Source organism: Etheostoma spectabile, chromosome 4, assembly GCF_008692095.1.
Source record: "Etheostoma spectabile isolate EspeVRDwgs_2016 chromosome 4, UIUC_Espe_1.0, whole genome shotgun sequence".
In the NCBI taxonomy this organism is placed as follows: Eukaryota; Metazoa; Chordata; class Actinopteri; order Perciformes; family Percidae; genus Etheostoma; species Etheostoma spectabile.
In genome coordinates, this window is record NC_045736.1 from 10,897,960 (window position 1) to 10,910,790 (window position 12,831).

The 12,831-nt window shown below is 40.9% G+C and overlaps 1 protein-coding gene across 1 annotated transcript; it reads left to right on the top strand.

The window, feature by feature from the left end:
* Positions 1-6,844: 6,844 nt before the first annotated feature.
* Positions 6,845-11,818, top strand: LOC116688441 (potassium voltage-gated channel subfamily A member 10). The gene is made up of 2 exons (XM_032514476.1): positions 6,845-7,058; positions 8,059-11,818. The coding sequence occupies exon 2, from the start codon at positions 8,228-8,230 to the stop codon at positions 9,920-9,922; it is 1,695 nt and encodes a 564-aa protein (XP_032370367.1). The 5' UTR covers positions 6,845-7,058; positions 8,059-8,227; the 3' UTR covers positions 9,923-11,818.
* Positions 11,819-12,831: the final 1,013 nt, after the last annotated feature.

The following is a 12,831-nucleotide window of genomic DNA, read 5'->3' on the forward strand; positions in this document are numbered from 1 at the left end:
CATTTCTAGCCACTGGGGGACCATAGGCCGGCTGGGGGAACTCATACTAATGTTAAAAACCTCATAAAGTGACATTTTCATGCCATTGGCCCTTTAATTCTTCTTTTATGCTAACTACCTTAAAAATAATGCGGCTAAAGAGTGCAATAGGCTCATTCAATTTCCACTCACAGTACCAACAAAACTCTACAACAAGACTCTACAGCCATGCTGAAACGCGACACATCCTGGACTAGCCTGCCTGTCTATTGCACATTTTATATAATATGCACATATGTATTAAACTTAGCACATTTGAAACGTAATTCAGTTTTGCAATCAAAGCATTGGACCACCAAATCAGATAAAAGTCACGATGAAGTAGTACAATTAGGGGAAAAGCTGCGTCTTTGTGAAAAATATGTCAACCCCCCCTGACTTTCAACAAAGTAAACTAAATAGACAAGAGGAAGGGCAGAGAGGTGTACACACACACACACACACACACACACACACACACACACACACACACACACAGAAATATGATAGAGAGCCAAGCCAGAGCACCTGGCAGGCAGATGGACAGGTTGAGGACTTTACTAGCGATGAGAAAAATGAGCCCTGTGCTGCACAAACAGAAGTTCACTTCAGTTATGGCTCGTTACACTAATGGGTGGGGGGTGGACAGGCAAGGGGAACACAGTTTCTATTCAGAGATGGCAAAGAAGGTTTCAAGTAACATACCTTATGATAGGTTGATATGTACTGTATGCATGCAAGAGTTTAAATGTAGTTAACCATTCACAGGGAGCTTTCAGAGCCGAGTCAGCGTGTGAAGGGGACACAGGTTGCAAGAATAGATCAGAATGTGTAACGAGTTGAAGTGTCTCACAAATAAGAAGGTAACTCTTTCTCACAGAAATAGATCAATTGACCGCTGCAGGACAAGAAGACTATATAAAATGCAGTTATTCTGATGGTCATTGGTCACTTGTGTATAGACATCCGTGTGTGTACAGAGGCGGGTCACTGTGTCATGAAAGTTAGTTCACTGTTTAAATAAAGCTGCAAATGAGCTGAAATCCTTGGACTCGTCATCTTTGAAGTCTTCAGCATCATCTCCTGATCTTAACCCTTTTTCACCTCATGTGAAGGTTGTGCGGATGGTGCAGAATATTCACAACAAAAATGGGGATCAATGGACAAAAGCTACGTTAACACGATGTGAACAGGGAGCTGTGTGACGATTTGTTTCTTTGCATGTCACTCAGACGGACCAACTCCATGGAAACCATGTTGTTGTTAAAAACATCCGTCTTGTTCATGTTCAAAACCTCTCACTTTAGAGAGATTTCCAACTGCTCCTTAAGACTTGCCATTGCTTGTTTTGGATATTTAATCTAAGAGGATTGAGTGAGTGAGTTTAGACAAGCTTCTTTCACCACTGGATAACAAGGTAAATTCAATTTAATGCTTTTATACAGTATTCATATTAACATAAGCCAAATAAAATGAAAAATTCATGTAGACATATGTACACCTGGATTTTTAGATTTTTTTTTTTTTAAATAGAAGCTGTTAAATGTGAACAGTAAAACATATAAATGAAATGCTGCTATGATGATTTTTGTAGTCACAGTGGTAGTGGTTAAAGTATTCTTGTTTTTATTTGTGGACATTGTATTGCTCAAACCTTCCTGATCTCAATGCTGAAAATCTGGATTACATTTCACTCTTAAACATATTCATTTTTTGTCTGATCATCCTAGCTGAATGTGAAAAAAATGCAATGCATCTGACACATCTCACGGATAACTCCTCACTATCATTAGGTTTTGTACTCTACAACAGGTCATATGGGAACATGAGGAGGAGGCTCTGGAACACGGGAGGCTTTGGATGAGCTCGGCGCGCCATGCAGCCATGGAACATCCCTGTCCATGGGGAGCAATGTTGACGTCAAAATAGTGGGTGGTGCATGGCAATCATCCTCCCTGTTGATGGGTAAGTTTGACTGCTGGATGGAGAATTATTTCTCTCACCGCTTGTGATAGTGCTTTGAGGGAATTGGTTTGTGTTACAGCATATATTGGATGTTGTTGTGCTCTTAACAGCAGAAAAACAGAATGGATGTTTGCAAAAGAAAGTGGAATTTAATCAGCATTTAAACAACTGAGGATTGCAGTGTTAAATGTTGTGGCTGCTCGTCTCTTACCCTACTGTGTCGGGACCAAAGAGTCATCCAAGATTAGCACTTGTCTTTTGATTAGTGACGCTGAAAACAATCCAGACGTTTCAATTAAGCAGTATCTAGTCCAATCTGTTCATCTATGAGGGTGATTCTCCGGGCTGAGCTCCTGTGTTGCGTAATCTCCTTAGTGGAGTAACAGTCCTCACATTCAGCTACAGGCCAAATCCTCCGTCCAAACAATGAAGGGAAGTGCGCACTCACAGTGAACCAAAAAACTATCTTTTATCAATCAAAAATGTACTGACTGACGTTTAAAGTCCCCCTCAAAAATGGGTTTCGCTTATTATTACTTCACTTGGATGTTTGCCCTTCACTGTGCAGAATGATGTGAGTCCAGAGTTTGAAGTAAGTTTTAACATTTATCTGCTTTCTCTGTGATCACCTTAAATATCAGTAGTTTAAGGTATGTTCTACTCAAGCTGCCTGCAACCTCAGATCTAAAAGGCAATATGTGGTGTATTTTTGTGGATTTAAATTGGAGAAATGTACTGATGCAGAAATTGGTGGCTCTCTTTTCAGACGGCCGATGTTTTCAATCATAGGGTGGTGATTGCATTTCTGTTTAATGCATTCAGATATCAAGGCATATTTTGCGTTAGCCGTCTCATGTTGTTTGTTATTGTTGTTGCTGCCTGCCTTGACCAGGACAAGGATTTTTAATCTTAATAAGGCTTTAAATAAAATAAAATAAATAATAAAACAGACTCAAGGTGGGGACATGCAATCACATGGTCAGCCTCTTCAACATGGATGGATTACTGAACAGGCCCTGGGGCCCAAAGTATTAGGGGCCCCCCCTGACCTTCACCTGCAAAATGTCACTCAAAGAGACAAATACCGACCACGAAGACGTGCATAATGACTACAAAGAAACATAAAACAAATACAAAGACACACAAAGCAACTGCAAAGAAACACAGACTGACCACAAAGACATGCAAAACCACAGAGAGATGTGTAACTACAAAGAGACAAAAAAGAGGCAAAAGCATCACAAAGTCTGTGAGGATGATTGTTCTTATTGTTTTTTTTATTGTATTAAATTGTCAAGACCACAGCTCCAAAATAAGAAATTATAATATTTTTTGTGTATCTGTATCTTTTTTGTTGTTGTTTTTATGGACCGTGAATCTAATAATAAAGGCTAAAACAGCTATCAAAAAAATACCTGACATTATTATTTAAAGCCTCCCCAGTCTTCTTTGACACCATCTAGTTATCAAGTGAGCCCACAAGGGATCCCAGCCTGTGATTGAGAAACCCTGATCACTTTGCCTGTAAGTGAATCCATCCATACTTGTGGCACCCTGAGGTTCTGGGTGAACACGTGTCTGTGCTTTGAGCATTATGGGGTTTTCTATACTGTAGCTGTTATAACCTCGTATGCTCCTGACCTGTCCTTGTAAGTTTTGCACTGAGGGGAACCTCTATTACAATATATATAGGATTACTAGACTGGAATAACCAGCTGCCTTTACAACCGCTATAAGATTACCAGGCTGGAATATCTAATCCGTGCTACATGACGTGCACTTTGAAATCCTGTCACCCTTAATGAGGTGGATAAGCATATGGGCTTTTGCGATAGAATTACTAAGATCATGTGCACGAGATGAGTTGTCCACATATTTTGTTACTTTGTCATTTCCAAAGACAAACAGAGAGAGATTAGGAGACACACACCCTGAAAACCTCTTTAGGTGCTGAATCAGAAAGGCAAAAATCACACAAAAGATCCGCAGTGTACTGACAGCTACCAGCCAATGTAATTCAACCGAGCTACGTTTGGATCTAAGCGAGAACTCGTCAGGCCATTACCAATCACTTTAACTAATAACCATCACAAAGCAATATGGACACAAACACTTCTCCTAAAAACTACCACAGTATATAGCAAAGTACATAGAAAATGTAGAAAATCCTAATAATAGAATAGAGTGTTTCCATTTCATGCCTCTTTGTACTACTCTACTACATTTTGGAGAAAAGCATTACTTTATACTCAACTACATTTATTTGACAGCTTTAGATACTAGTTTCTTTACACATCAAAAGTTTACATACAAGTTATGTCCTGGTTTCTTAAGACGGTGGTCACGTCCCATGTTTGAGCATGGCCTGGGACCTTTGTGGCATGTCATTCCTCTTCCCCCCCCCCCCTCATTTTGTTGCTCTCTTGTCCCTGTTGAATAAAAGCAGAAATGCCAGAAAAAAACTACTTCAAACTAGAGTATAACAAAATATGATGCATTTTTATAGATCAAACTAGCCAACAATCAATGAAATGGTAAAAATTGGCTCAGACAATATAATACTTAATGTAACACTCCCAGGAGCCATTTCAACGTTGCTGTAAATATACCAGAACTGGCCAAAAGGCTATTTTTCATCTCTAGTCCCAACTTTGGTAGTCCCTGACTTTACAAAGTCAAGCTAAAAAAGATTATAAAAATACAAGATTAGAGTTTAATATTAATATTAGTACTAATAGTGTTAGTAACAAAAACAAGAAACATCATACATGACAGCATGATTTAAACTGAATAAAACATTTTAGTTGCAGGACCTTCACCTATAATGAAGTTCATTTACAGTGTGTTACTGTAATGCTTCTTTGACTGAGCAATCTGGATACTTCCTTCACTTAAATTTAGTCTCTTCTGTGTTGAAGTTTTTTTTTTTTTCTGTCCGTGGCTCAAAGTCAAGCCCTGTAACAGTGTGTAGGAAGGAGGCGTTTATACCTATGCTGCGTCAGTATAGTTCACGCACAAGCTGATAAAGAAAATGCTTTGTCAACACGGTCTGTTAATGGGTAAGGTGACTGTGTCATGGCAGGGGAGGGAGGGAGGGAGGGATGTTGGATCGAGGGCTGCGCAGAAGGACAGAAGGCAGGACGTTATCCCTCTGTCACACTGTCAGAGTCCCGAGACGTGTGACACTGCAGTAGCTGCAGTCCACCTCATCCTGACGCTCATATCCCACCCATTTACCTCCTCGTTCCCTCTTCTACTGACACAAATCGTTTAGCAGTGGAATGGATCGATTATTTACCCTCTTGGTCCGACTCTCGTAGTCTATGATCGCCCCCCCCTCACCATCTGTCTTCCTGTCTCTCTTTGCCTGTCACAATTTCTATTATGAAGTGTTTAGGTGACAAGTCATGCCTCAGCTGGCTGTGTTCTCAATGACATCTCTAGGACATTGCAGGATGATCCTAGAAAAAAATCCCTATATACCATATTTGTTAAGCATGTTGAGGGATGTTTGTCTGTGCACATGCGTCTCTTTGCATTCCTGTACTTCTCTGCGCATGGGGAAAACCTTCATGTATATCTGCATATACAAAAGTTTATATTCATTGATGCACATGTGCACAATGTTCCTGTGAGGACACATAATCAGAATTTTTAGAGGTAATGGTTGGTGATGATGTACAGCGAAGTGTAGACTGTGATGTCCTAAAAAAGTTTTCCGTAACCTTGAAGCCATGTGCCCGTTCCTGCAGTGGTGCTGCTCCTGCCGCAATGTTACCGAGGATCAGCAGACAGCCAACTGCAGGCTGCAGCAGGAGGAGAGGGAGATGAGGGAATGATTTCTGATTTCAGGCTACTGGTTCACTATCAGGTAACACTATATTCAACCCATGTTGCCAAATTGGCCGACCTTCTGAAAAAGTGCAAGAGATTAACTTTTGATTAAAGTTTGCGCTCCTCGAGAGAATTCAGCAGGATTAAGAAAAGGAAGTGCAGCCTTTCTGTAATTTGATTGAACCTTTTTAATTGGGCTCGTTTGGGTTTTTTTTCTTCTGTATTAATCTGACAAACCTTCAATAGCTGGCACACACACAGTTGGCAGGGTCAGCAGAAATGAAAAAACGCAAACACATCTGCAGGATTTTCTTGGAAAAGGACTGTTTTTACTCTCAACACTATGAACCCTCTAACAAATCCATACTCAACACCTCTCGGGAAATGTGTGCCCAGAATAACTGACCTCAGTGAAAATGTACACATATTTATCAATAAAATTGATCCTTGTGTGCTGTATAATTCTCGTTTTTGTAAAGAGGGACTGGCAAATGCTTATTTTATTGATTTTGAGAAAAGGCATACAGGGCAGTTTTTTTTTTAATTAAAGACAAGAAGTTTGATTGAGATTTCAGAGAAGACAAGGAAAACATTTGCAACTGTTAAAAAACATCATAGACTATTATTGTCGGATAATATAAGATTTCACGTCAGCATGTATCACTAAAGATGCAAAGAAGAGAAAGCTGAATCCCCTGGGCAGATGTGCGCTGCTGCAGGTAACGGGGGAAGAATGCAGTATAATCCCCAAGGTGAGGGTGGATGGGATGATCCTGCGTGTTGATGCTTACTCTGCAGGAAAGAGGGGAAAAAGTGGGTCCCACTTTCCCCTCGCCATATCAAACAGTGATTGGCTCCTGCTGCGTAAATCTCCTATCAGAGAGCTGCCTGTAACAGCCTCACTTATCCCACTGACGGATGAGGGAGCAGGGAGAACAAAGCCAGGTGACCCCCCCACCCCTCCCCCAATTCAAAATACTGTGAGTTTCCTGTGTTCTGGGTTTGTCTCTGTTTGTGTGTGCGTGCCAATGTGTATGTTTGCAAGTGTGTGTGGGTACCTCTGGCATCTCTGGTTTCGCATAGGGTGTTAAATTACCCAATGGGAGCTTTAATAGAGCTAGAGACACTCTTGATTGTGAGTCTGGATGAGGGAGAGATTGAAGGGAGGAAGGGGGAGCAGAGCGGAGCTGCCAGGCAGGATTGAGAAGGAAACACAACTTCTGCAGAGCCGGGGGACGCCGGTGAGTGGTGCGGACCGTCTGCACATGGCTGGATTTAAACTTTTTAAACAATTGATTGAATGTATATTTGCATGTGTTTGTGGGTGGTTTGATAAGTGTATTGATGTGATCTCGGTGGATGTTGCCTTTGATGCTGTGTGAGACAAGGCAAGTTTGTTTGGTGGGATTTTAGTAGCAAATTAGCATCAAGGAGTTGCTTTTAGAAAAGAATGTAAAGATTCAAGAGTGTAGATTTAACAGCACTTTTCTGTTTTCTGCATCTTCAAATGTCCTTTCCCTTGGTCTGAGTGACCCCTCTTTGCTGACATGGCACAATCAATATATTTATTTTTTGCACGTACAAGCCGTATCAAGATGTCCTTTGAAAAGACGATCCCGGACTGTTACGTTATCTGCTACAATGCAAGTGGAAATAGAGTTAGCTGAGTCTCTCCGAGTGCGCAGGGCCCTTGGTGTCAAGTGGACACAGAGGTTGCAGCTTTCGAAGCATGTGTCGGGATTTGGTTACCTCTCTCAACCAGACAAATGGAACGATAAACAGCTACTTAGACATAATGTAAATGTGATGCTGATAGACTACCCCACGACAGGGTTGAGATGGATCAACCCAAACAGTAGTTAGAGACTGACGTTAAAGCAAAGGAACAAATGTGTTTCAGTTTTGATGAGTTTCTGCTTCCAGTCAAATCTGAGAGCTCAGACGTTTTTCCATTAGAAATCCAAACACCTTCATTTCATTCTGTAGCCCATGATCAGCGATAATACGACCCATACCTTGTGTAAGCCCTTTCACAGCCGAACTTGCAGAGCTTGTGTTTTCTTGTATGCCATGGCAGAGAATTGGGAAAAAAATAACTGTACAAGCATAGTATCAGATGTCAAGTTTTTTGCTGATGCAAACACGAGCTAACAGAAAAGTCTCTTCACCAACAGAACTGTATTTGCACTATTTAACAAAAATGTAACGTAACTTTGCTTTTTTTTCACCCCTTTTCAACAGATTACTTAGAGGACTGAATCCAAATGTTGCGTTCAGCTGCCTGAATGAGAACCAGAAGGAGGCAGGCCCTGCTAGGATCTACATCGTGGCACTGGTTGTGGTATCTCCTCTGTCTCCTGTACTCCAACCAGGCTGATAGACGGAGTTGTGGCCTGTGACGAGACAGGCAATGGAGGTGCCGCTGGTTAATTTTGAGAACATGGATGATGTTGGCATCAACCTGGGGGACCCAAGTGACTCTGGGTACCCGACTTCACCCCCCTCAGAGGCCCCTGATCACAATCTTTTAACCCATCGACTTAGTTCTCCTCACCAGTCGCCATACAGAGGACGACGTCGGCATCAGTCTGGCCAAGAAGGGTTGTCACCATCCACTCCCCCTTCTCTGACCACTAAAGCAAAGTCCAGCAGTGGCAGTTTGATCTCTAATCTGAAGCTCCTGATCAACAGTGAGTCTCCCACTGATAGTGTCTTCAGTAAGATGGCAAAGGATTGCTACGAGAATGAAGATGTGTTTGAAAAGCACTGCATTGAAGAAAAAGACGAGAAAGTTGTCATCAATATTTCAGGTCTGATGTTTGAGACCCAGCTCAGCACCCTGAATAACTTTCCAGAGACACTGCTTGGTGACCCCATGAAGAGGATAAGATACTTCGACCCAATGAAAAACGAGTACTTCTTTGACAGGAACCGCCCGTCTTTTGATGGTGTTCTGTACTTCTATCAGTCAGGGGGGAGAATTCGTAGACCGGCCAATGTTCCCTTAGATGTTTTTGCGAATGAAATGGTTTTCTATGAGCTGGGTCATGAAGCGATGGAGCAGTTCCGTGAAGATGAAGGGTTCATCAAAGAGCCAGAGGTCCTTTTGCCCACCAACGAACTCAAACGGCAATTCTGGCTACTGTTTGAATACCCAGAAAGCTCCAGTGCAGCCAAATCTGTCGCTCTGGTTTCTGTGTTTGTCATCGTCATTTCCATTGTCATCTTCTGTCTAGAGACTCTGCCAGAGTTCAGGGAAGACACTGACTTTGCCCCGAGTTTTACCCAACTCATCAACGGGACCCAAGGCGGTTCTGCCCCTCATCCCGCCACTAAAGACGTGTTCGCGTATTTAACAGACCCCTTTTTCATTGTGGAGACTATTTGCATCATTTGGTTCTGCTTTGAAGTTGGTGTCCGTTTTGTGGTGTGCCCCAGCAAAAGGGATTTCTTCAATAACATCATGAACACCATTGATATAGTCTCTATAATTCCCTACTTTGTAACCCTTGGAACAGAACTGGCTACAACCCCTGATGATGATATGAACTCCAGTCAGAACATGTCCCTGGCAATCCTAAGAATTATCCGTCTAGTGAGAGTCTTCAGAATTTTTAAGCTCTCCCGACACTCGAAAGGCCTTCAGATCTTGGGGCAGACCTTAAAAGCCAGCATGAGGGAACTTGGGCTGCTCATCTTCTTCCTTTTTATAGGAGTCATCCTATTCTCAAGTGCCATCTACTTTGCAGAAGTGGATGAGCCCCAGACGCAGTTTGTCAGCATCCCTGACGGCTTCTGGTGGGCTGTGGTGACAATGACCACTGTGGGATACGGAGACATGTGCCCCATCACAATTGGAGGCAAAATGGTCGGCACCCTCTGTGCCATCGCTGGTGTCCTGACCATCGCCCTGCCCGTCCCTGTCATCGTCTCCAACTTTAACTATTTTTACCACCGTGAGACTGAGCAGGAGGAGAAACAGGTGATGGATGCGGCGGCGGAGGCTGCTCAGAAAATGTCAGCTGCAAACAAGTACGGAAGCACACCCTCGCTAAACAAAAGTAACGGCAACTGGCAAAACGAGAAAAATGGCACACAATGTTAGAGAAAGTATTCCTACATATCAAGGGCATGAAAAACACATGGACAAGTCTAACATATCCAGTAGTGAATTGACTGCGGCGATATTAGCTTGTTTCTCACTATTTTGTACTCCAAACATGGGAACATGTTTGCATATATGACAGTATTATTAGGCCCTGTGTGGTGAGGCAGTCTTAATACAAGTTGTCTGTCTGCTTGTGGATGTGTCAAAGTGCAATTAACACAACTCAGCAATTACTCTGTCTGATCAACTTCAAGAGAAGAACTGAAAGGTATAATTATCATCTTTCATCCAGTGCAATTTGAAGAAAAGTGCTCATTTGTACTATAGAAATTTCATCACCTTTAAAATGTAGACTGTTGGGATAAACAAGTGCAAAGGCAAAGCAAGTTGTAAGTTTCACCAAAATATCCTTGAGAATCTTAAATAACAGTAGATTTATCCCACAAAAGAAAATAAAAAAATTGTTGTGAAAATCAGAGGATTTAAACTGGAAGTATACTCAGAGTTCATATTACATCAATTAGTCACTTGTCACTGTCATAATCAGCAAAACCAAAATAGAACTTGTCACGATTTTAAAGGGCAGGCGAATAGTGTAAGGCAAGAGGACAGGAGCGCACACATTGTCTTATTGGCAACATCTATAGTTGTGAATGCTTCAGCCAGCAGTACTTCTCCATATGACACAGCATAACAATATCTGTGTGATAAGCAACTTTTCCACAGCAGGAACTTTCCCCAAGGTCTACAGTAGGAACGTTTTGAGGAACTCATTGCATTTTGACCGCAGGGACCAGGGTCTAAATTAAGTTCTGGGGCCTTTTTACCCCCTAAAAATATTCCTGAATAAATTAAATAGTTGGCATGTCTGCTATTAGTCTTGTAGATAGACAAAATATAAATCTGCATTAAGATTTTCTGTAGTATAGTACATGCAGTAGTTGTATGCAGCTTTTAAAATAAAAAGTTATTTTTAACTACGTGGTTTCATTTTTACTATTTGGTGTTTTGCACCAGATCTAATATTGTTCTTATAATATGAATGTATGCTTTAAAAAACATATCAATTTGTGGCACTGAACATTTATTCCCACGTATCTCTTGAGGACTTTTGGAGCTTTACACTATCAACTGTTGGCAGGGAAATCACATTTCTTAGAGTGTCTTATGTGAATGTGAGATGAGGTATGTATTTGTGATCAGACTGAGAGAATCGAGGAGAGGGCATAGACAACAAACAATACCTTTGCACTCTTTTTTTTGATAATGCCTCAATTTACCCTTGTTCCTTCATTTGTATTGCATGGCATAGTGTGCCGAAAGGAGTTTGAACTCTTATTATCAGTAACTGAAAGTTTGACATATTTATTGTACCTAAATATTATAGTCTTTCAATCATATAGTGATTATCATTATATTCAATGTGCTAGGGAGAGCCAAAACTACAACTGGATTTGTGAAATGATGACAACAAATGATGAACTTTGTGTCTGGAAAATTGGTACTATATATGCATGCCACGTTTAAATCTTGAAAATGTACTGTATGTGAGTTTAGTATACATATAAAAAGAGCTTGTATAGAAATGGCAGTGGATGTAGTTGTAACACAATCAATGCCTTCCCCACAATATGCAATAATGACGACGTATGGGTGGCAAAACAACTATGTTTTGTTTTTCACCCAATGGAAAGAGCAATACTTTAATTAATTAAAATGAAATGCAATAAGGTGACATTGGTTAGTCACGTCAGCACTTTACTATGTTACGTAGCACTTCATACTCGAGGACTGTTACTGTACAGTATGTGTCAACATTGTACAATATACAGTGTCGTAATGTTTTATTTATCCTGTAAAGAGTGCCTTTCATTAAACATGTATCCTAACTGTATAGTTTCCCTCTGATGATTTTATTTCTGGGATAAATTGGCTGTGTGACATTAAACAAATTTTAACTTTTTAAAACTTTTTCTCTGTTGGACAATAGTGATGAATGTATAAGTGTAAGTGTGCATGGCTGCAGGTCAATACTCATTACCACCTCATGTTAGCTTTTATTAATGCCTTCTCACTGCTGGTTCTCTGCACTGATATCATGATAGCATCTCTCTCCCTGCCTTTTCATCTCTTTCTATTCAAAAATTCTCCCCAGCGAGTCCGTGTCACATAACAAGAAGGAAAAAGAACCGGGTAAGTGTTTTTTTTAAATATATATATATGTACACATATCTGGTGTCGGAGTGTAGGTGGCAGAATGGAGGAGCAGACGTTTTCTTGCTGTGTGTTTTGTAACAAGCCTTATCTAATTAAGAAATGAGTAGGAGCCCATGCTAAAAATAGATAGGAAGATCAAACAGCATTATCAAATCATGCAGAAATGCAACGGATGAAAAGCTGACATATTGACATATTTCTGTCTATTGGCTTCACTAGATCTAGTCAAGTCTAGTGCTGTGAGCTTGACAATGCTTTTGACCGTGATAGCTTCAAATGCAAAAGCACTAAATTAAATATGCAGACCAAATGAATTATTTATAAGATTATCTATCTTGGCCACCAATTCTAGGCGCTAGCTGTTTCATGTGATGCTTTACTGTCCCAAACATTCACATCACAGACATATCATTGGGACAGACACATCATCATCACATTCTGCTGAGTGCACACTTTATGATTTTCGGGAGCCAAGTCTTTGTTCAGTAAGACAAAGCTGTTAAAGTTATTTCCTGCTAAAATATACTGGCTGTTTTTTTTTTTGCAGTGTTCAGAGGCCTGCTCCTGTTGTCCTTTAGTTAACGTTCAGGTCCACGGGTCAATCTACCCTGCTGATCACTGATCCTACAGTGATACAACGGAGACGAGGCCTGATAGCATTTTAGCATTTAACAGACAGGTGGTTCTGG

Coding starts and splice junctions, on each gene's coding strand:
- LOC116688441 (XM_032514476.1), top strand. CDS start 8,228: ATGGAGGTGCCGCTGGTTAATTTTGAGAACATGGATGATGTTGGCATC.